The sequence below is a fragment of the Agelaius tricolor genome, unplaced genomic scaffold (assembly GCF_023055355.1).
Source record: "Agelaius tricolor isolate 1412-34295 unplaced genomic scaffold, bAgeTri1.0.p SCAF_12, whole genome shotgun sequence".
Lineage (NCBI taxonomy): Eukaryota > Metazoa > Chordata > Aves > Passeriformes > Icteridae > Agelaius > Agelaius tricolor.
This window is the reverse complement of record NW_027269272.1, coordinates 3326645-3351444: the sequence shown is the minus strand read 5'-3', so window position 1 is coordinate 3351444 and position 24800 is coordinate 3326645. Positions and strand designations below refer to the sequence as shown.

General features: G+C 43.4%; 1 protein-coding gene and 1 long non-coding RNA gene across 2 annotated transcripts in view; both read left to right on the top strand.

Annotated features, from left to right (window-relative positions):
- CAB39 (calcium binding protein 39) overlaps positions 1 to 3708 on the top strand; it is a 45182-nt gene extending 41474 nt beyond the window's left edge. The window contains exons 8-9 of the mRNA XM_071437132.1: positions 173 to 316; positions 1110 to 3708. Of these exons, the coding sequence (XP_071293233.1) occupies positions 173 to 316; positions 1110 to 1298 (333 nt within the window). The 3' untranslated portion in view covers positions 1299 to 3708. The remainder of the gene's footprint in view (positions 1 to 172; positions 317 to 1109) is intronic.
- A 433-nt stretch (positions 3709 to 4141) lies between these two features.
- Positions 4142 to 24470, top strand: LOC139594753 (uncharacterized). Its single transcript, XR_011680748.1, has 2 exons — positions 4142 to 4663; positions 21180 to 24470. It is a non-coding gene; the product is annotated as an uncharacterized lncRNA (long non-coding RNA).
- Positions 24471 to 24800: the final 330 nt, after the last annotated feature.

The following is a 24800-nucleotide window of genomic DNA, read 5'->3' as shown; positions in this document are numbered from 1 at the left end:
TGTGCACCTGCACATGGAAATTTAGGGCACTTAGTTGTGTTGCTACTTTATCTGCTGTCCACTGGTGCTGCATCACAGAGCCCCACACCACTTCAGGGCTCTGAAAGCATTTTTATACCAGTTGATTCTTCTGTTGGTAATTTTTTCATTTTTCATTCTTTTCTGCCTTCAGCTTCTCGGTGAATTGTTACTGGACAGACACAACTTCACAATTATGACAAAGTACATCAGTAAACCTGAAAATCTCAAACTAATGATGAACCTTCTACGAGACAAGAGCCGTAACATTCAGTTTGAGGCCTTCCATGTGTTCAAGGTATGTGACAAAAGCCCACCAGGAAACAGAAGGAATCTGACCAGCTGTTGTTTAATTGAGTAAACTGCTTAGCTGAGCCTAAATGGAGCTGACCTTAATGTCTGCTGAGTGATTAAATCAAGGGAGCACTAATGTTTGCTTGATTATGATCCATCTTTACAAATAGATATCTTGGATATCTTTTGAAAACCATTTAGAAACCACTTAGGGACTTCCATGTGGTTGTCAGAGTAACATCTCTCAGAAACTTTTGGCATTGAATGCATTAAGATGAGGAGGAATGCATGATTCCATACAAAATCCTGGAGTTCAAAAGTGGTTTTGTCACACTGCATGATGGCTGAAAGAGAGCAGTATTTCACTCAGGTCACCTGGATTGTAATTTGAACATTGTGCCAGATGGCTTCTGACTTTGCAGGAGACAGGCAGCTGAGAGTTATAACTGGAGGTCTAAAACTTTGCAGTGAAGTGTGAGATTGCCATCAGATGCTGCACATGATATGAAACCATGCATCTGCCATAGAATTTAACCATAAAGTGTCTTCAGTGGTTTCTGCAGAGGCTGTTGAGGCTCCCACAGACTGGATTTACTTTGGTACTGATCTTCAGCTTATGCCTTGATTAAAAAAAAAAAAGTAATTTTATTAAAAAACGTGAAGTATTTTGGTGGGATACTGAAATAATTAAAACATGGGTTTAATTGATCATCATCAGTATTTTGGTAGATAATTTCTTTTTTAACTTAACCTTTTGTTTCTCGCTGTTGTGCTCAATGCCTTTTATTTTCTTGCAGGTGTTTGTAGCCAATCCTAACAAGACACAGCCTATATTAGACATCCTTCTAAAGAACCAGACCAAACTTATTGAGTTCCTCAGCAAGTTTCAGAATGACAGGACCGAGGACGAACAATTTAATGATGAGAAGACCTATTTAGTTAAACAGATCAGGGATTTGAAGAGACCAGCACAGCAAGAAGCTTAAAACTCCAATAAACCTTTAAAATATTAAACCCAAATTCAGCATTTGCTGTTAGATATTCAGCATCAGGCACTCTTATCGATTCATGAGGAACATTACTGCTAATCTGCTGTTCAGTGAACGGTTTTTGTTTTTCTCTTTTCATTTTTAGTCCAAGGTGAGAAACATAGCTGCTGCTTTCTTGCACAATGTGGACTTTCTTGATATTTGTGTCATTTCAGAGTTCAAAGACACTGCTTGTTTTAGGAGTCCTGAAAAGAAAGATTCTAGGTTCGTGAAAGCAAACATATAGATACTAGTTTGGTCTAGGAGAGAAGGTATTCATGTAGTTAAGTAACAGGTTGCATGCTTGCAAATCTGAATAAATCTGTATGTTTGCACTTACCTTGTTTGAGATAATGAGCACAATGTGACCTGTGCATACCTGGCACCATAGTATAAGATTATATGCCTTGATTTAAAAAAAAAAAAAAAATGTGCAGTGCTTTATTTGTAATCAAAGGGGAAATGTATCTAAGATGTGAGCTTATTGGGATAAACAGTTGTCTTGCAAATAAACTGATATCGAAACTTAGCAACTTTTAAAGGAGTGAAATCTCAAGGTTCATAAGGAAAATGTATATATGCCTTTCACTGCTTTATAGAATTTTTTTTTGGACATGATTTGATTTTTCTGAAACTTGAGTTGTAAACTTGGAAATATGTTCTAAGGGGTTTTGTTAATTTTACTTTAAAGGTATTTCAGACAGTAGACCTAGCAGTGACATTTTGCATTTCATTTCAACAATGCTTGCTGGTTTCTTTTGTATATAACTCCTAGGCTGCTCATTTCTTTAAAATATGATTTAATTTGTACAGCAGAGGAATGTTATTGTATTAGTCTGTAACTATTACCTAATATTGAGTTTTGCAAAATGAATGCTCATATGTAATTGAATACTTCAGATCACATGGAAATGCTGATTTAACAATCTTAAGTACTGCAGCATTTAAAAGGAAACAAACACCCAAACCCAAACAAATCCTTTGTATTCACATGTCTAATGGGGTGCCATCAATTAGGGTAGGCTGAACCAGAGAACTGGAACCCTTTCTGCTCTGTTCTGACCAGATAATATTGGCCTTATTTAATTACACTAGCATTGTGCTCACCAGCTCTGCAAATGGCAAGGATTATGCTCAATTAATATTGATTCCTCTGACTTCTGGGGAGCCTGCAGTGCATCATTTCTGACAGGAAATAACTCAGTACAATAGTTGTGTGAGTGATTTCATTCCCTCCAACCTCCAGAAGCAATTCCATAGGTGTCCTAGGATAACAAAATGATCTCATTTTTGTTGATTTCCTTCTTTATTGCTGCAAACTATCAGTATTTATAAAAACAGAAAACCCAACTGATTTTGCACCATGTTTTTGTTACTGTGACCATACAAAAGGAATCTACTAAATATAGCTAAATGATGTTATTAAAATTGTATCTATCCATCATATAGTAACGCTGAGATCACAACCAAGCAAAAACTCGTGGATTGGGGTCTGGAAGTTCCAATTCTGCATGACTGAATGATTGTGAATGCTACAGAAAATGTTTCTTGCTTCCTGTCCTCTTCCCATTTGAAATATTTCACAATCAGTGACGTTTGAGCTGATTTGAAAGCCTTCACAAGGAAAATCCCAGAGCTCCAGAAAATTGAGTGTTTTCACTCGGTTGGTTAATACTGCTCTTAACATTGAAATTGGTCTTTTAAAGGTTCTTAATGTGTCCTTTGCAAACAGAATCACTTTGCTTACAGGAAAGAAAATAGCTGACTCTTCCCAGAGATGCCAGGCAGAGCTGGCATGAGGTGGTGTTGTAGCTCAGTACTAACTGTCTGTTATATTTTGGTTTATCATAGCTGAGTGGAGGAAACATTATTTGCCAAGTTACTCACCATAACATGTAAGGCTTCCTCTTTAGAAAGATGTAGATGTGCTAAAGATTTCTATGTGTAAAGAAGTGAAAACATTTGGACTGGGATAGAGGTTTCTCTATAGTAGGCCTTGGAATCAATGGCTATGGTGACTTTTTTAATATGTGGAAACATTTGAATGTTGGCTTTCGAAAAGAAGTTGTATTTAAATTAAAGCTCCTTCGATGTGCTGTTCATATTAAAAAACTTGTTCTGGAAGTGGTTTCTTATCTGCTTGAAGGCTTAAGGGTATTACTAAAACATATTTAAATGCAAGCTTTTTTTTTGGTTTTTGTTTTGGTTTCTTTTTTTTTTTTTTTTTTTTTTTTATAATAATAAGAGATGTATACAATTGTAATTCTATTTCCGTGGTAGCATTTCATTTCTCCTGAGGAAAATGTTTCGTACCCAAAAAATCTGGCTGGCCCCATAATTTAAATTAAAATAAAATTTTGAAGAAAAACGTGTGTTCTTCACTGTATTACTGAAAAGGATCAGTTTCTTGTGGATGTGTATCAGGTCTCCCTTATTGCCTTAGAGTGGCTCAGCTTTCTTCCTTTCAAATACAAAATCATTTTAAGTCATGAGAAACTCTGGCTCGCACAAACATTTTTAAAGAATTAAGACAAAGTGCTGTATTAAAGATGCAATCAATTTTAATTCATTTTTGGTAGCCTCCCTTGCCTCGTTGTGTTATTATTGCTGATTCTATTTCTTTTTGGCAAGGGCAAAGAGGAGATGCTGTTTCCTGTATCCTGGCTGGAGACAGGCCCTGATAAGGTTGGTTGATACATTTTTGGCCCTTCACTTCTCTCTGATTTTCAGGAGCTGAGTCTGTAATTGGTCATCGGGGTCTCCTGGCTGCCTCTGGAGCTGCTGTCACAGGTAATGTGTTTGCCCCAGCTCCTGCACTGTGGCAAACATCAGGAGACTTTGTGTTTTAAACAGCACCCAGGAGCTCTTGGTGCAGCTTCTGCAAGTGGTTTTGTTCAGACACATTCCTGAACAGGAGGTTGCCCTTCAGGAACATAATTAACTTTGCAGACAGAAATATTTGGTCTTTGGTAGCACCCAGCAGAGACCACAGCTGTTTGAGCCTCTGTAGAAAATGTTGGCATTTCTCTCCCTCACAGACAGGAAGATCCCAGATTGCAGGGGGAAGGGGTAATTAGTACAGCTAGTCAGACAAATGGCAAATGTTAATTGAGTGGGCAAGTTGGGCACTTGATGAGGTGATTGAAACGGCCCTGGTGGGAGGAAGCACATGAAATGCAAGGAGGTGTTGCCCTGACTGGTTAAAATTTGCTTTCCCCACAGAGGTGATGAGCAGGACCTGCCCTCTGAGCTGGCATCTCTGGGACCCCGAGCAGGAGCTGTCCTTGGAGCTGTGGGATCACCCTGGGACAAAGCTGCTCTCTGTGAGTCTCCCTCTGTTATTCTGTTATTCTGAGTTATTCCCTGCAGGCAACTTCATCAGCTTTCCTTCTGCTTTTTCCCCTTCTCCCTCCCCCTTTGCTGGCTGCTGTGTTGAATTATTTCCCTGCCTGTGCTGCTTTTCCCCCCATCCATGGCTGTTCACTGGTGCCATCTCTTTGGGTGCAGTGCCTTTATTTTCTGTCACCTTTGTGGTTATTTCTCTGATTCATCTGTATTCCTTTCCCCAAAGGGTTTGGCCTTTGTCAGACAGTTTTAAGTGCTGTTTATTTTAGTTTCCAGCACATTGTAATTCAAGGTGATGGTCAGTATCATAATGAGGGAAATGTTACCCTGTTCTTTCACGTGTAACCTCCTTAAATCATTGTCTAGCTTCATCTGAGCACACTGAACTTGTGAAAAGTTGTTTCTGGCATATATCATCTGTATTTACAAGTGTACCAGGGCAGATCCAGTTCAAATCCCACGTGACTAGAGGCAGGTCAAAACATCCCACAAATCACAACCTGGAAAAATGCTGAAAGGAGAGAGCAGTGGTATGCATCAATTTATTGCATTCTTTGAAGGAAATTGGCTGTTTCATGAGAGAAGAATGATGGAGAGGGACACTACCTGCAAGAGCATGGAGTGACAGGACAAAGGGGAATAGCTTTCAACTGAAAGAGGGCAGGTTTGGATTAGATAGTAGGAATTTTTTTTATTGTAAGGGTGGTAAGGCAGTGGTACAGGTTGCCCAGAGAAGTTGTGGATGCCCCATCCCTGGATGGAGGATGCTTAGGGTCAGTGATAGGGCCAGTATGAATAGGACTATGTTTATTACTTTTCTCTGGGCTTAAACCAGATTCTAAGGATTGGAAGTCGATTGTAATTAATATTCTAGAAGAGTAAGATCCTCAGCAGTGGATAGAAATGTAGAGGAATAATCATACAACGTCTACAAAGTGTCAGTATCAGGCAGCTGCTTCAAATCCAAAGTGGTGATTTGATGGGGAGTGGTAACTGGGCTAAAAGTGGTAACTGGGCTAAAATTGGTAACTGGGCTAATGGAAGGAGTCCCTGCCCATGTGGGGGCTGGACTGAGATGATCTTTAAAGTCCCTTCCAACCCAGACCATTCTATGGTCCTCTGTGTTCTGCTTCCTGTTTTGAAATATCTGCTGATGCACCTCTCTTTAAAAAATGCCACCACAAAAGCCCAAGTTTTACAGCCAGCTTAGATTTTTGGTGAGTGTATTATATTCACAACAAAAAAGAAAGGCAAGCTCTTTTTTAGAGGTCTCCTGTTGGAGATTCTGATTTGCACAAGTCAGGATATTTTGTTTCCTTGCTCAGAAACGCCCTGGCCAGAGCTGATACCCTCATTTTCCATAAAGGGACCCTTAAGGCTGAAGGTTTTCCATTGCAGGAGAGTTTTGCAGCTGTGCTGTGCTGGGGCTGTGCAATCCAGAATGGATTATGTGCACCAAACCAGGGTGTCCCATGGCTGGAGGTGACAGCACCTGGGTGTCACTGGCCTAAGGTGTTCCTGATGCTGGCAGCACTGCAGAACTCACCTGGAGGCTATGTTTGGAATGAGGGAACATATAAACAGTGTGCAGTAATAGAAAGATACAATTTAGATATGTTTTAGTGGGATATGTTTAGAAAAAAAGAAAATAAATTATTGCAGTTGTCTGTTGTCCTTGCTGAAATTAAATAATCAGTAGGTGTTTTTCCACTTCTTCCCTTGCAAATTCCTTGTGCTGAGCTGTCATGGAGGATCCCATTAAGAGTTCTTTTTTCCTCTTGTGCCTCACATCCCACCAAGGAGAAACTCAGGGTAATAAAAATGTGAGTGTTGCTTAACGAGGTTCTACAATTCAAAAATGTTGAACTGAATTTAATATGCTTAGTGTTATTCAGAGACTTGAAGGAAGGATTAGGTTTGCATTTATTTGAGCATAAAACAAGAATAAAAGCTGTATAGGTTTCTTAGATCTGTTTTGAGAATGTTGTCTAGTGCAACATTAGTAAATAAGCCTTTGTAACTGTAATTCAGGGCATCTAAATAAGGCATGCAGTGTTGAACAGTTTAAACAACTGAGATGTGAGCCAGCCAAGCTGCTGGCCTCAGGTCTTTAACAGCATCTCCAGATTGTATGGAATTAAAAGAAAAAGTGACAGTTTGGGAAATCAGACTGTAATTCAGGTTTCTGGGCATCCAGACAGATTGAGAAATACAGTGTGGAGAGAGCAAAAACCTGCAAAGGTTCACCTGGCTGTGAAGCTTCAGCCTGCAGCTGCTGAATTTCCTCACCTTCCATCTCTGGAATTACAGAGTGCTGGCTTGTGCCAGCTAACATCCACATTGTGTGGAAACAGCATTTAAGGATTTACAATAATTCTCCTTTTCTAAAACATTCTTTTCCCTAGCAATTGTGCCCTGAATTGGGAGAACCCAGTATGGGCAGAGCAGGGGGGAAATCCTTTGGGCTGAAGTTGGTGGTGCTGCACATGCTGCAGGTTTGAGGAGCCCTTACAACACACAGAGCTGCAGGTGAGGGCTGATCTTGGCTGTAAATCATACAGAGGGATGTTCTAGAAGGACAAAAAACACAGATAAAGCTAACATAGCAGGGATAGTTACAGACCTATGGAACAGTGTAAGATGAGTTCACTGGAGCTTGTCAGTAGCTTGAAAATATCTATTATGTAATTTAAAAAGTGATTTTTGTTGCAATCCTAGGTTCAAGGCCATCAGAATGCAATATGTGGAATATGCTGCACACTATACAGGCAGGCTTGGAATTTTGGCTTCAGTTCATCTAATTTAAAAAACAGGTACTTGACAAGCACCAAAGTGTGAAAAAGCCATGATGGGCAGATGCTGAAAGTGTTCTTGATTCTTGGTGTGACTTGGGAAGCAGGAACCCAGCTTGCACATTTCTAATGCCAGTCTTTGGCTTGTGTGTTCACCAAGTTTGGGTGAAACCTGCAGGTGGAAGGGGAGAGATGTGGTGAGAAAAATGAAAATGTTAAAATACTACACAAATCATTCCTTACTGCTGCTTTGCAATTTTAAAAGGTTTTCCATTTATATCTTTGATACAAGAATAACCTGAAAGCTAACTTCGGGATAATTTAATTTTTTGTGCAGAAACTTCTAAGAGAGCATTAAATTATGAGTTATTTCTTTTAGCTGAATGTTTCTTCTGAGCAATGCTTTTTCTGTCAGCCTTGATGGTGTAAATTATGTGACTTGACTGTGCATGGCAGGTTGGTAATTAGTAACATTTGGTGTCATGTTTGTGGGGTGCTCTGCTCTAAGGTTCAGATGGGAAAATTCATGGCTACAGTGAGTCATTGTCAATTTTAGACATCCCAGTTTCAAAAAGAAAGTCTTATTTTACTAATAAAGGTGTGCAGAACCTAGGAGTTGATAATGCTTGCATTGATCAGTGCAATGCTGATGGTTTTTCACAATGAGCTGCAGACTCAAGTCTGGTTTTGACAAACACCTGCCAGGCAGGTGAGAGCCCAGTGCCCCAGTGCTGGCTTTGGCTGTGGGTTTGGCTCATTGCCCTCAGCTCTGGAGGCTCTGCAGCTCCCAGGAGGAGAAGGTTGAGCTCCAGCTGCCCCAAGCTGTGCAGGCTGACCTGACCTGATGGCTCCTGCCTCATGCCACAGATGAGCTCAAACCTGCAGGACACAGAGCCTGGAGCAGGACACAGAGCCTGGAGCAGGACACAGAGCCTGGAGCAGGACAGGGCACTGAAGCACTGAAGGCTGAGCAAAGATGCAGTTCTGCAGCAGAGCAGCAGCTTTGTGTTACCTGTCCTTGACTCCTTTGTGTGCTCAGCCTCATCAGCTGTTTCTGCTCTGGGGATGTAAGATGGTTTAAATCTTTAGCTCTTCCTTTGATGCTCCTACACCTTGCTTCCCAACTTCCAAGTCCATCAAGGATATTTTCTGCACTTCTGTTTTCTGTTAGTTAATCTCTCTCTTACTGAGTCTGATTCTACACTTAGAAAATCCCAATCCTCTTGGCAAATCACATCTTTCACTCTTGCCCTTCCCTTCTGATTTCTGCCTGTTGTCTTTTCAGCTCATTTTTCAAGGGGCTCTTTGTATTTTTGAGGAACTGTTCTGTAATTGCCTGTAAGAAGTGCAGTCATTTGTCTGATCATTTTTATTCTGGGTGTAAAGAGTTTAACATCCAGTATCATTGCTGCAGGTAAGATGATCTCCTGTAGGAAATGCTACTTGTATGTTATCAGGACATAGAGTGAGAGCAGATCCCAGGTGCTGCAGCTGTGGGGCTCAGCCCTGTCTGGCACATGGGGATGAGGAGAGGGCTGGGAGCAGCAGTGGCACAGTTTGACCAAGGGCCCCTTTGCTTTGACAAGTTTGGTGTGTGGCTGGTGCCAGGCAGTGCTGGTGCTCTCCACACCCCCACGAGCTGTGTGGGGCAGTCAGTGCCTGCAGCTGATAACAGATTGATAAAGCTTTAGGATAAAGTGCTTTAGGAACTCTGCTTGCTGCCCTGTTTGTATGAGCACTCAGCTCTGGCTTCTGAGGGCAGGGATGGGCTCTGTCAGGGACATTTGCAGCCTTCTGGGCTGTAGGGGGTGGCTGGGACAGTGTCCCCTGATGTCAGGCCAGCTGGCAGGTCAGACAGTGCCCGTGTCACCCTGTGACAGAGATCACATCACTGATACTCTTCTCTCAGCCCATTAGTTCCAGCCCTTTCTGCTGCAGCTGTTGGATGCCCTGTGCTGCCAGCAGCAGTGGCAGTGTCAGAGTGACCTCTGTCCCCATGGCCCTGGTCAGAGTGACCCTTGCAGCTCCCATGCAGCTGCAGTGCATCAGCCAGAGCCTGCAGTGCTGCCTGCCTGATTGCTCAGCACTCTCAGGGAGAGCAAAGGCGAATCCAGCAGTGTTTGAGTTGCTCCAGCAGAGGGACAAAGGAGCTCCAAGAGTTCCCCAAACTGGGGCTCCACAAGGGCTGTGCCCAGGACTGACCTGCACCTGCCCTGGAGAGCCCTGGGGGTGGCAGCTCAGCTGTGTCACTGTTAGCTGCTGCTTGCTAGGAGCTGCTTTTGTGCCAGCATGTGACACCTCTCAGCCTTTCCCTCTGGCACAGTTCAGAGCTGGCTGAAGGCTGCTGGGAATCAGTGCTGCCCAAAAGCTCTGCTTCCTTCAGAGCCTTCCTGCAGCTGCTGAACTGCTGGACATGTGTGGTCTGCAGGGTTATATTCATGGTGCAGGGAGGTTCTGCTTTATTTGAAGGGGAGTGAAGAAGGAAGTTCATAGACCAGGGAACAGAAGTCCAGTGACAGCCAGAAGATGTTACTTTGAATGTCCTTATCCTGCTGTGTGGCCTTTCACTTCTGGAGGCAGAAGGTAAGTGAGAAGGTCCCTACCAGACAGAGTACAGGAAGCTCTGATCTGAGGTTCTCCTCACTTCAGAGAAGGCTCCAAAGTGGGCAGTTTTCCATCTCTTTTTGCCCCTAGAGCTGCAAAGTCACAGAACCAGATCTGGGTCATGCACTGGTTGTCCATGGTGAGAGCAGTTTCAGGTTTGGGATCTGTTTCCTTGGTGTTTATCTGCATATTGTGGCCTGAGCCAGAGCCCACTGAAACAGGGAAAGAAGATTACTGCTGGCTTGGCAGTCCAGACACTCCAGATCTCAGGGCATTCCTGATGGGCACTGGGAGGGCAGAGGAGGGGCCTCCTTTTACACAAGTATGAGAGGTTGTGTGGTTTTGTTTTTAAACAAAAAGAAACAAATGAAAACCAAGCTTTGGGAGCATTTTCAGCTGTAGGAGAAACTTTGTTGGAGGGGCAAAGGACTGGAGAGCATCAATGGATTTGTCTCCCATTCAGGTTCTTGGTGGGAAGCAGCACTGGCTGCACAGGTGTGGGGGGCACAGTCTGTGCCCCTTTGTGGGGTGAGGGCAGCCAGGCAGGGAGGGCACAGCTCCAGTGTGGAGCTGCTCAGGGGCAGCAGCAGCTTGGCACTGAGGAGTGTCACAGACACCTTTTATGGAAAATCCTTTCCTTGGGAGTTTTCCTCCTGAGAAGCTGAGAGGCCTCAGGAACAAAATGCAAACAATGGTTATCTGCTGCTGTGGAATGCAACAGGTGCATCTGGGATTGGGCTCATGGGGTTGTTTCTAATTAATGGCCAATCACAGCCCAGCTGGCTCAGACTCTCTGTCCCAGACACAAACCTTTGTTATTCATTCCTTCTTTTTCTATTCTTAGCCAGCCTTCTGATGAAATGCTTTCTTCTATTCTTTTAGATAGTTTTAATATAATATATATCATAAAATAATAAATCAGCCTTCTGAAACATGGAGTCAGATCCTCATCTCTTCCCTCATCCTCAGAGCCCTGTGAACACGGTCACAGAGTGGCACCTGGGGTATGAGGGGTGAGGAAAGAGGGTGGGAGCTGGGAGGGAGCAGGGAGGGAAGAGTGGAGGCAGTGGTTCCAGCAGAGAAGAAAAGGTCTGGAGGTGGAAATGCTCAGAAAGCAGCTGGGGGTTACTGGAAGTGCCTCCTCCCTCACTGCAGAACCTGTCTGGGTCTGTGTCTCAGTGCTGGAGATGCTGCATGGGGCTCTGGAACCCTGCTGTAACCGGGGCATTGTCACCCCTGCCCTGCCCTGCCCTGCCCTGCCCTGCAGGCACCTGTGACACTCGTGGCTGTCAGAAATCAGCAGTCACACGGGGCCCTCTGAAAATTGCACTCACAGCCCCCTCTTTGTCTGAGGCTGGACTGTCTCCACCAGCAAGTATCCAAAATTCACGTGGATCACCTGGGGCATTGAGCACTTTGCTTAGTCCAGGTCAATTCAAAATGAAATACTATCTTTTGATCCTCTCTGCAAACAAACCTTTTCAATTTTTTTTTGGCAGAAACAACCTTTCTTTTTCCCCTCATGGAAAATTCCTGTTTTCTCAGAAACAGAAAATCTCCCCTATGGAAAATTTCCAATGAGCTCCAATTCTAAACCTTGATGCCAGAAAACATCTAGCAGGCATTAGCAGAGGGTGACTCAGGGTGTAATGTATCATTTAATTCTGACTAGGGCAACATAGCCACAGGATTTGGAGAACACAGGCAGGCTCTCAGCATCCCTAACTCAATATTCAGTAGGCAATCCACCAAAACCACATATGCAGAACAGGGAAAAAGTGTTACAATAACACTTCAGGATTGAAAGCTCAGATCTACCCTGAGAAAGAAACTGGGAAAATGTCATCAGATGCACCATCTCTGTTTCCTCTTGCTGACTTCCAAATCCAACATGTTTGTGTTACAAGAAGATGCTTTTCTTTTTTATTTTTATGTTTTTAGCAGATAGTTTCACCACCCAAGGGTCTGAGAGGTTTCCTGCTCCTACAAGCAGTAAAAGAAAATAATCTTGTAGGCACATTTTGTAGGTACAACAGACTTGGAGTTGGTTCTGTTGTTGCACAAGAAGTAATCTCCAGTCCTTGTCCAACAGCTCTGCTGCTGCTTTCCTACCCAGAAAAGAGAGCAGCTGGCTCAGGAAGTATTTTTCCCTTCAGCAGGAAAGGGGTGTGGGATACAAGTCTGTTTCAGAAGGTAACTTAGACCCTATTCACCATGACACAAAGGCAATGAAAAGGTGGTTTATTTATCACTATTTTTATTTATCACTAATTTCACTTTGAGTATGAAGGGTAGGTTTCTTCGGCCCAAACACAGCTGTGATTTTTTGGGGGCACATATTTTTTTTTAATTAAACCATTAGTAATTTAATGATGTTAACTTTTTTTTCTATTCTAAAAGTATTTGTTGCAACTGAACTAAATTCGGTTTGGTTTTTGAATCTTCAATTTTTTTTATTTTTATCTGCAACCTTAAGAGTTCAGTGCAAGATGGGCACAAACCAAATGTCCTTCCCAATGTACTTGATCCTGACTTGTGCATGTCTTTGATGCTGTTTGCCTCAGAGCCTTCTATTCAAGGCAAGACTTGAATTTTTAATGTAAAAAAGAAGCAGGAGCAAAAAAAAATCCTTTTAGAATAAGAGAGAACTACTGAAAAACCTCTTTAATGTCCTCTATGCATTATAAAAAGGGGAGAAAGTAATCCAAAGGTTCTTTGCCCCCTGCCTTTGAAGGTCTCCTTTCATGATCTCTTCAGGCAGTTCTCTCCTGGTTTTTTGGGTTTTCTCTAGTGTGAGCCTTCCCCCCACAGACACAGATGAATAACATTTCTCTTGTTTGTCATTATAGAAAAGAGAAGGCTTTACATTCCTGTCTCTCAGCTGCCATCTTGAGCTGCTCTTTGCACTTTGCAGCAACAGACAAAATCCTGCTGCCTTCTCCTGCTGCAGTCTTGGTTTTGAGAGTGATAAGAGTGAAAGTCAAAATGGGATTACAGCATTTAGGACCCATTTAGTTTCTCAGGGGCATGGAGTTGGAAACAACTGAATATTCCAGTGCTCCTGCAGGAAAGAGCAGTGAGATGTTTCATGAGGAAGTTTTCTTTCTGCACAGTTGAGCATGCTTGCAACCTCATCATGGCAAGAGTTCCACCTGAGCAGCTGTTGGCAGTTCTGCAAAGTTCACCTAGCCTGTTATCTTTTCTAAATGTATAAATGTAACTAGGATTTGGGAAAGAAGAAATGTGAAAAGTAATGGGAAGTTAAGTCATGCAGGATGATACACAAGGTCGGAGTGTTCCTTGTTTATCTTGTATCTCTACACTGAGTGCACTGTTGCACAATGTCACAAGGGCTGGATATTTTCTTCAGTGTAGTGATGCATTTTAATTAAATTCACTGCTTAACGTGCAGTTATTCATTAAAGTTGTGAAAGGCATCCTGACCTTGGATACCCAATCCTCTGAAGAGGACTGCTAAGGATATGAACTAAATAAACATTTTTTAATATAATTCACAGACAAGAAACATGGAGAGCTTCTTGAGCAGTTGACTGCATCCATGTGTTCTGTTCACCTTGCTTGTCCCTCTGCAATTTCCAGGTCACACTGTTCCCTATCTGACATCAGCAAATCAAGGCAGGTATGTCCCCCTCTGACAGAGTCTGGACTTTGGCTCCTGTACTGAGGCTGAGCCTCAGCCCCAGGCAGCTCCAGCCTCTGCAGGGACAGGGTGGGAGCCCCTGGGCACTCCTGGATCACCTCTGAAGGGAGTTTTCATGAGGAAAGCAAGCAGATAAAATAGCTCTGCAAAATTCAAGCTGCATCTGTCAAGAACAAAGAATGTCCAGTTCTCAGCTAACAATAAAACATTTATTCGTTTCCATTCTCCTATTTTTTTTGTTTTCCACTGCTCAAGTGTTCTCTGTGTTGAGGTTGAATCTTTCAGGCCCCAGTAGATGTCTTCCCTGCAACACAGAGGCCCTGTTTTTCCCTAGAATCTTCTGCCCTTGTCTAGCCTCAGTGTAAAATACCCTTTGCTGCAGAAATGCATTTCTTACTTCTCTCATCTGCCCAATGTTCCTTTCTTTCTGAAATTTTTTCTTTTATATTCTCAGATCCAGCACTATGACTTTGATCTTGTTTTCTTTTTGCTGGTGTTATCCCATCATCAGCCAGTGAGAGACAGAGAAGAAAACTGGCTTTATCAGGAAGACAGTTATTCTTTTGTTCTCCAGGATTCCAAAGGGCTTGGCTTCCAATGGTCTTTACTCAACCTGTGCATGGATAAACAGGTAAAGGACACCACTGTCTTTGCTGAGCACAAGGAACAGGGGGCAATAGGCAGTGAAAGATGAGCAAAAGACAAGGAAGCAAACAAGGAATTAGGTTTCAAACAAATAAATTCAACTGAAGAAGTTTCCCCACCTCCTGAATTGTCAATGAAGCTGCAACAGTTCAGTCTACTTTGCCAATTTAAACTGCAGCCCCAAATCTGAGTGTGTTTCAATGAGGGTAAAGGCTTGGAAAGGTAGGACATGTTTTTTGGCTCTGCCAGGATAATGTGATCTGCTGGTGCCTAGGAAGTGGTGATCAAAGAAAGGCTGGGGGGGTTGCAGGTGTCTGTGGGTAAGTGAGGTGAGGGCTGTGTAAAGGTCAGAGTGCTCTGTTGATAAGGGGATGCACTGAAAGGGCACCAGAACCACAGAGGGCTTCCTGTGCCATTACAGCAGGTGCTGTGTGAAGCTGAGAGAATAGCTGAACAAAGCAAACCACAAGGATGGCAGGATATTTAAAGCAAAATGGGAAATAATGAGTCATCCCTATTTATCAAAGTGCAGGAAAAGAGATTTCTGTCTCGGGTAATTTCTCGATGGGATATAAAGGCAGCTTTTAACAAAAGGGGGGAAAAAATCTTCATTCCATTTAATTTCCTTTAGCCCAAGCAACCAAAATCCCTTTAGACTACAGAAGCTACCAATTATGTAATATTGTTAGGGAAAAAAGTCAGTATTTTCCAGGAGTCTGGAGTTGAATCTGTCCCTGTAATCAGTGATGTGTTGCTTGGTTGTAAACAAACACATCTCTACTCAGGAGTGTTCCACAGATACCCAGAGTTAAACAGCATCAGTGCAACATTAGAGAAACATCTTACTTGGAACAGATAATTCCCATGGAATAGGTAAGGTATTGATTTGGGAATTTTTTGGATTTGGTGTTCCTTGTTGAAAGTTTGGCTTCCCAAAAGTCATGGTTCCTTGGGGGAAGACCTTGCCTGTTGCAGACATCTTTCATGAAAAATCCTTTCTTAGGATTTTTCCTTGTGAGAAGCTGCAGTTTCAAGAACTAAAGTAAACAATGGTTATCTGCTGCTGTGGAATGCAACAGGTAGACCTGTGATTGGTCTCCTGTCGGTGTTTGGATTTCTTGACCACTCATGGCAGAGCTGGTTCTTGCTCTGTCTGAGACACAGATCTTTGTTATTCATTCTTTTCTATTCTTAGCTTAGCTAACTGCTGAAGAAACTTTTTCTTTTCTATTGCTTTTTAGTATAGTTTAATGTAACATATATCATAAAATAATAAATCAAGCCTTCTGATCATGGAGTCAACATTCTCGTTTCTTCTTCATCTTGAAAACCCTTGTGACCACAGTCACACTTGCCAATGCCTCCAGACATTGCTTCAGGCCCTCTGCTACGTTCAGTGGACTCTTTGGCCATCAGAAGCTTTTCCAAAGAGCTTTCAGGCAAGTTGCTGCTTATTATTCTGGTAGTAAATCAGGTTACACATGTGGGTTGCCTCAAGTGGCCAGCACTTCCACAGGTGCTGCTGTCAGAAATAATCCTCCTTAGCAAGGCAGGCTGGTGCTGTGAGGAGAGTCACCCCTCCTGCAGACTGTCCATATGCTCTGCTGCTGCCCATCTGTTGGTATGAGGAGAACCTTCCAAGGAATGGGAGGCTGCAAACGTGCACAGTGTGAGGCTGGGTGTAGGGATAGGTTAATGCTGATATCACTGCTGCTTGGTCACCTAGGTGATGGATCTGGCTGCTATAGTAACCTGCAGCCTGCATTGCTCATCAAATACAAATTTTTACAAATAGGATTGTTTTTAGGTGCTCTTGCCCTGTCTGTTGCCCTTTTAAAATTTTTACGTGGGTTGTGAGATGAGACTTTGGAGTACAGGCTTTATTGTCTGTTTTTTCCTTGAAATTGTGTCCTGGAAAACACATGATGTCTATGCTCAAACATTGAACTTAGGATAGAGATGTTTGAAAAAATAAAGACATGCTATTGCTCTTCACCTTCTGAAGTCTTGCCTCTTAGGCCCATCCTTCACTATGGAAGATGATGTTTCAGAGGAGCTAGAGCCAATTAAAAAAAAAAAAAAATATATATATATATATATATTAACATATGCTAGTATGCTAGGTATCCACAAGGGCTTCTCACATTCTTTTGCCATCATGCACAGATGTGCCAGGGTCATGTCTGGGATGTGGATATTCTGTGTATGGCCTGTGCTGCCTTGTGGGGCATTGCAGCATCTCTCTTGGCCCAGAAAAGAAGGAATTTTAATCCATACAGTGCTTTCAGCTCATGGATAGTGCAGTGTGTTCATCCAGGGATCCCCCTGAAATGCTGCTGGGTGGGAGATGTTCATGGGGTCATATTATGGGGTGTCTCCCTGAGATCTGGGGAAGATGGGCCAGCAGTCAGGAGGGCACAGAGTGGGAGAGCAGCTCCTAACAAGAGTGTGAGTTTTTCTTTTTGATCACTGTGAAGGAGTTGGGTGTGTGTTCTCAGGAGTCCCACACTGTGTTATCTTTTCCACTTGGACAATATTGGTAGTAGGAGATTTTAGAATTCTTATATATTTGTAAGTATAGGAATTAAAAAATAAGCATTTATTATATATATTTATTTCCTATATATTTTTAATTCCTTAAATCAAGAGATTTTTAAGTTCCTCTTGGCAGAGAAGAACGGGACAAGGGAGAGTATGTCATGGTGACTTGTGGAGGGACAAATTGGCATATCCTTCACAATGTGACCTGACTGAACAGATTTTCTGCTTTCTGGAAAATTTTACAAGGTATAAACAAAAATCTGGAAAAACACTGATGAAATCAAACCCAGAAGTGATTAAAAATGAGGCTGCCAACTTTCTGTCTCACAAAGGGCACTGCAGATTTACCGTGAAGGCAGAGCAGGGCCGACATGTGCACCCCAGGACTACACCAAGACAAATCTCAATATAAATGGGGAGCCACAACATACAGCAGCCCATTTCTTAGAGGCAAATTTGTGGCAATACCCCAAAGAGTTACCCCAATCCTGTCTGAAACATTCAGGAGAGTGTTCTGGTGTCCCACCCTGCAGGACTGAAACTGCTTTGCCTGTCCTTGGCACAACCAACTGTGCAGCTGTTGCTGCAGCTGTGTTGGGTGTTTTGAAAAAGCACGAGAGGAAGATCTGTTCATGGCACTCCAGCTGTAATAGCAACCTGCAAATATTGAATATTGCCTCTGGGCAGTGACAAGACTCTGACTGCTCTGCAGACCAGTGTCTTTGCTGGCAGAACAGGCACGAGCTGTGTCCATATGCTCTGCCAGCTGATGGCTTCTCGAGTGTGGGATGGAAGTGGAATGCACATTCCCAGGAACAGGGCTGGTTGGTGGGCAGGGATACGCTTTGGTAGGCCTTGAAGACAAAAACCCAGGGAAAGGAAGCTGCCACTAAAGGGTGCTCTGTGCATGAAGTCATCTGGATTTGCTATGCCTACACTCCAAAGAGAGGGTGGCTGCAGAAAGGTTGTGCTGTAGTTTGGGCATTTGCTGGTGAATTGGGGCATCTACTTCTGATTTGGGCTGCCCTCATTGCTTGGCAGAAAGCTGTCAAGCAGTGTAGGGGACACAAAGAGAGTGTGGGGAGCTTGTTCCAGCTGTGTGAGCACTGGGCCCATGTAATCAGCTGCATTAGAACTAACCCAAGTGTATTTTCCCTTGCTTGTCCATTGGCACTATTGACTTCTAAATGTGCTGGAGTCTAAGTTGACCCCATGAGCCTCTTCTAATCAATGGGCAGCTCTCCTCCATGGCACATGCCAGTTTTCAAAGAAACAACATCACTGAACATCATCATAGATGTTATCTTCATTCCCTTGTCCCTGAGGCCTTCTGAACAGGAGCATGGCAATTACTGGATGTAATTTAATTTGCTTGCTTTGGCTTTTATTTCATTTGGGCTGTGAAGCAGAGGATTCTTACACAGCAAGGTTAGATCAGTTCTGCTGACTCCAGGCTTGCTTGAATTTGTAAACATGTGCTGATGCTGTGAACAGGAGTGGTTCTGTCTCTCACTGCAAACTCCTTGTCAGCTGTGCAATGCTGAGATTTGTTTGGTATTAACTCAGTTATGGGTATGATGGGATGTCAAATGCTGCTGAGGGGGTGGCAGGTTCCTTCCACATCACCTGATCTGCAGCAGTTTGGGCTGTGACAAAGCAGGTTTGTTTGTTTGTTTGTTTGTTTGTTTGTTGAACAACAAAAGGGTTGTTCACTGAGTCACCCTCCCAAAGAAGTCAAACCTGAGGATGTCCAAGCAGGTGTTTGCCTTGTGTCCCCAGTGGCACACTTCAATCTGCACCTCTGTTTAGCATGCTGGCTGTGGGTTTGTTGTTCTTGGTTTTTTTCATCTTCTGGTGTGCATTTTCAGGAGTGTATTCAGGCAAGGCACTGAAGCACTGAATCTAAGAAACCAGGGCAAGCAGGAGGGTGCCTGCTGTGCAAATATTTTGGGCACTGATGGGGCATCAGACAGAAATTTCAACAGAGACAGAAGTGAAAGAGAGCAGAGGAGATTTAGGCTCTTCCTTTCACAGTCCTGCATCTGGTTAAGGGGAAAGTCTCCATCTCCTAGGAACTATCAGTATATTACACTGTCCTGTGATACTTCATCCCTCTTGGGTTCAAGGCAACAATAGTTCTCTAGGAGTGTAACATAAAATCCTGAGATGTTCATGGAGAGTGCAAATTCAAAGAGGCAGCAGACTCCTCAGAGGATGTGGCTGTCATGGAGCACCACAGTCACTATAGCTGAGATTTCAAAGCAGCTCTTCAACAGTCAAGCTGCTGGCAGATGCCACTTTCCTCCTTTCCAGCCTAAACTCTGCTGGAGAATGCAGCTGGTTTTCAGTGTCATGTTCCTTTCCCTTCAGTGTATTCTGCTCTTGCCATAAAGCATTTTATTCAGGCTGAGTGTGGTCACTCTCTCTTAGCACATCCTGACTCATAGGGTGGTGTGGGGTGGAAGGACCTTAAACATCATCTCATTCCAACCCCTTTGCCATGGCAGGGACACCTCCCACTGGACCAGAGCCTCATCCAACCTGGCCTTAAACACTGCCAGGGATGGGGCATCCAGAGTTCCTCTGAGCAATCTGTTCCAAAGCCTTACCACCCTCACAGTAAAGAATTTCTTCTTAATACTGAGTCTAAACCTGCCCTCCATCCGTTTGAAGCCATTGCCCCATGTTCTGTCACTCCATACACCTGTAAATAGTCCCTGTTGAAGAAGAGGAACACTGAGAAATAAAAAGGTGGGGCCTTTGCTCACAGTCGATTACTTGCATGATGGATGGACTTGAGCTGGTGAAAACTGGGGGCTGCTGGTGTAAGCTAATACTCCCTGGCTTTTCTGCAGCTGACTAAAACATGCATTGTGCTCAGAACTGAAATTGCAGGCATGTTTTCTTGGGGCTGGGCACCCAGCACCACAGAAACTGGAGCCAGTGGTGCCTCACCCCCCACGTGTGAGGCAGGTACTGTGCTGCATCTGCACTAGGCAGCCCCCACGATGGTTCTGTTGGTTCAGACACTGCTCTGGCACTGAGGGAACACTTGCCTGCACCTGCCAGAGGATGGGTTTTGCCAGGCCTAATGACTGGAGATAACAGTCCTTGTGGTGGGGGGAGCACAAGGCAGCCTCCCCACATCCCCTCCCCACTTCTGGTCTGAGGCCCTGGCAGGCAGGATGGGGGCTTTGGGTCAGTCTGTGGTTTTCCTGTGGCCTCTTTCAATGGCAGACAAGCAGAATATTTCAGCGTTGGTGCAGGTACAGAAAAAGCCCAGGTCTGGAGTACAGAACTAGAACTGAGGTGACAGAAGGGAAGGGGCAGGGAGAGCTCAGGTTATCTCCTGTACCTGGGGCTCTGAGGAATGGGGCAGGAATGCAGCTGAACTCTGTGGGGACCTCACACCCACTTTCTCCAGCAACTCCTTAAATCTAGCCCCAGCCTTTGATCCTAAACCAGCATCTCCCTCCAGTCCCTTTCTCCCCGGTGCCAAAGCTGTGGTTTAACACTTGCATTCATATGTAAAGAGGGCCCTTCCCACTTGTGGGGCTTTCTTGGCTCTTGGGCTTGTATCCTGTTCTTTTCACTCGTGCTTCCCCACCAACTCGAGTTCCCTCCTGCTGGTCCCAGAAATTATATAAAATTGAAGTAATTTGATTTGTGGAACACCTAACAAGTTTCCAGGTAAATTGTGGATACTTCAATGAAAAATCTCCTCTAAATCATAAAAAGTATAAACTACAACAGTCCTGGTAATTTTGCTGTCCTGGGTATGCTCCCTGCTTATCTCATGTCATAAAAATCCATCTTGGCTATTTTGGGTGCTGTCTCCAAACCACACTTTCTGTTCCTATTCTTACCATCCTTCCCCACTTTTTGGCACATCGTGTGAAGGGGTTTTGGTGCCACAACAGGCAACCAAATGTTAACAAGCCCCTGGCTCTGGCTCTCAGCAGTCCTGCCAGCCGTGGTTAACTGAGCATTGTTCAGGTCAAAGCCATTGTGCACCTGGGCTGTGCACACCTTTAGAAATGTGAATACTTTTTTTCAGCTACTGGCTGAAGGAGGCCAAGTGTTGGCCTTTTATACACCAGAGTTTGTAAAAGAGAGAAAGCCAAGATACCTGGAGCTTGCTAGTTTCCAGGAGGGAGACTAATCCAGGATAATTTCTACTATTAGGAGAAAATTACTCTCTTGTTATTTTTGAAGTACATAATGGTAATAGTTTTCCATTTACCCTCCTAGGTAGCCCAAGGCATCCTGCTGCTGCTGAACCATCAGGGTTTTTTTCAAAGAAAAGAAAGAATAAAGGATGTGGTCCCTGATAGCTGTCCCAGGGATTGACACATTGCCCTGGCTGGTGGGGCAGGTACCCAGGAGTGACAAGAAATTCAGCTCAGTTCAGCTGCAGGTGAAAGCTGTAGCTTTCCATGGAAACCACTGGATTGATTCTCTGCCTTTGGCTACAGGTAATTGCTATACCTCATGCAATTATGTGTGATAATTGGGTCAGGAATAACAAAAAAACATGAGTACATCCTCTGCATTTGTGGTCTGTTCCTTTAAGAATGATTATGATTTTTTGAACAGTTTATTTTTTTTTAGCCCAACCTAAACATTTCTGTTCAGTTCATCAAACATAAGAAGGGAAAATAAAAATATTTTCAGCACATTACAGAGTTCTGTTCATTTTTAGGCATGCTCTCTAGGACAAGCCCTTATTGGAACTGCAGTGGAGAAGCAGAATGATTTAAGGACTCTAAAATTCTCATTTCCTTCCAGTCTGATACAGTGAGGGACGACAGCTAAGACACCAGGCAGACCTCAGAAATGGATGCAGCTCAAACATTTTGGTTGGCTCAGATATATTAAAGCAGTTATCTTGTGCTCTTTCTGTAATACTGGTTTGTTTGGGGTTTTTCTACATGAGTGCTTTTTTGAAAAGTGAGAAGTGGCAAGGTAGAGGACAGTTTAATAAAGGTTTATAAAGGTCCCAATTCTTCATTTCTTGAGAAGTGCTACCATGCTGCTATTCTTAATGAAAGGTCAGACAACTAAATTGTCCGTGGGATTCTACTTAATTACATTCAGAGATGGAAACTTTATTGTCACAGACTAATAAACCAGCAGATGGCTTTAAGGAAGTCGGTAACATGGCAGTTTTAAATAGAAACCTGCTTGCTTAAAAATAGAAAAGACAGTAGATCTGAGGGAGATGCTCTGTAAGCAGCATGTCACTTCTCTGCTGCAGGGCAAGAAGGATGGTTTTTAGCAGCATTAGAAATGTTGAGTTCATTGTCAGTGTTCATCCTCTAAGCCCCCAGCTGAAGAGCCTCTAGCTGCAGATTTCTTACTGAGAAATCTTTTAGTCTGAAACTTGGCCTGTGATAACTTGGGTGATTTTTCTTAATGCTTGCAAAGCCATTTATCCAGGGATGTAATTGAAATCCGGAGTACACTGTGGCTGCACTGAGACCCAGGCATGAAATGTTAAATAAGTAAAGATGCTTAACAGTTTACACCCTTAATGTTGACCCATTTTATAATTATTTAGACATTTTCCTTTGCTTGTTTTGGGTTCATCGTTATGCTGAGAATAATTTGCCTTCCTTGTCAGCTCTGCAGTTATTTATGGTACAGCAGAAGTAATATTCCAGTATTCCAGCTATGTTCACAAATACTGCAAACTCGAGTGTGGTGGTGTTCACAGGGGTCCCAGGACGAGGGAAGAGGTGAGAATCTTGCCTCCATGTTTCAGAAGGCTGATTTATTATTTTATGATATATATTATATTAAAAGAAAATGATATATTAAAACTATACTAAAAGAATAGAAGAAAGGATTTCATCAGAAGGCTTGAAAGGAATAGAAAGGAATGGAATGATAATAAAATATTGTGACTGACAAGAGAGTCTGAGACAGCTGGACAGTGACTGGCCATTAATTAGAAACAACCCCATGAGCCCAATCCCAGCTGCACCTGTTGCATTCCACAGCAGCAGATAACCATTGGTTACATTTTGTTCCTGAGGCCTCTCAGCTTCTCAGGAGAAAAATCCTAGCAAAAGGATTTTTCATAAAAGATGTCTGTGACACTTGAGGATTGTTTGAGGCACTTGTGCACATTACTGTGTATAAAAGAAAAAATAATTTTAAAGAACACATGGACATTACAGCATCCTGCAGGTTCTGTGACTCACCAGGAGCAGTTCTTGCTCTGGGTGTCCTTCTGGGGCCAGCTGATGCTGTGCAGGGCAGGGAGGGCAGTGGCTGCCAGGGGAGGTTCCTGCTGGGGAACAGCCAGGCTGGGGACACCCCACACCCACACTCCGATGTCAGTGTCACACAGCTGATCAATGCTGCTCCCCAGCTGAAGCAGGAAATCACTTGTGCTCTGGAGAGGAGCCAGGCTGATTCCACAGCACCTGGTCAAGGAAGGGCAGAGTCACACTGTCACTGCTCCTGGTGCTGCACTGCTGCCTTGGCCAGGGTGTGATGCTGCCTTCCCATTTGCTTGCCTCTGAGAAAATCAATAGACTAGTTCTGCCAGGAGCCCTGGTGAACATCAAGAGCCTTGTGCCTCTTTCTCTCAGTATCTGTCACAAATGACCTAAATATTAGAAAAGGATGCTTTACTCTCCTGACTGCACACTTGTCCCACTAGTCCCACAGACTGACTGACTGAGGGTTGGGGGCCAGAATCACCTTAGACATAAATGGAAAGAACAAACCCTAACTTTATCTTCTGCCTTTAAACTGAAGGTTTTAGTGTCAAGCTTTCTCTGCTTTTACTAGATGTATGACTTTGTAATCATTTTTCCTCAGCTGCATCCTGGCTTTAGGTTTCTCCTCTGAGATAAGAGCTGCCCAGAGGAGCACCAGGCTGGAGGAGAGGAGGTTAGGCAGCTTTGTCACACAGAGGGCTGTCCCTGAAGAAGAGTGGGCTAAACAACCCAAAAGAGGGACACAAGGGGATTTCTGCCCTGTTCTGGACATTTCCTTGCTCTAAGGCTCTGTGTGATACAGCATAAATGTTATTAGCAGAGTTAGCATTTGCCTAACAGCTTTAGGCAGGGAACACCCTGCTGGGCTGTCTCCCGGTTTGCATGGTGACTGTGAGATGTTTGGATCTGGCTGTAAACAGTCCAATTTCCATCAACTCGGGACCATCTTGTCTCAGTTTGAGCTCCTGAAATTGGAGGTTGTTGTGGAAACGTTCAGCCCCTTATCTCTGTGTGAGATAAAAGTTGTAATCCCCGTGTAAGTTTTTGCCATAGGGTGGGATGCTGGGAGGACTAAACAGCTCCAAATATTGAACAATGTAAGTCAGCACTATGAGCAATTGTTGTTGTGAGTCAATGTTGAATGCTTGCCAAAGATGCCTTTTACAAATAAAATTTAGCACTAATTTATCAATGGGTTAGTTCAAAACATGATGTAAAGCACTCAGTACATAATGAACCCATCTGGATCAAAAGAAAATGCTCATAACAACTTTATTATAAATAAATACTATGTTTAAGTGGACCAAATCAATGTAAGGGTAGTGCTGTGTTTATCCACTGACAATTTCCTACCTTCCTTATTACCTGTAACTGGCAGACAGGGTTTTGATAATGGGTTTTTTCCCCTTTTTTACTTAACAAAACTGTCAACATGTGTTTTTTACTTCTTGCTGTGGAAGTTTACTTCTTCTCCCTGCTGCTCCCCAGCTATGATCTGGTGGCACAAAAGCATCCCAACCCTCCCCCCAATTCTCTTCTGCATGCCACACTCTGCTTCTCGCAGATGGGGCATTCTGTGGATCATTGTGGATTTTATGGATTTTTCAATTTTTTGGATTACCTAGGATGAAGGCAATCCATC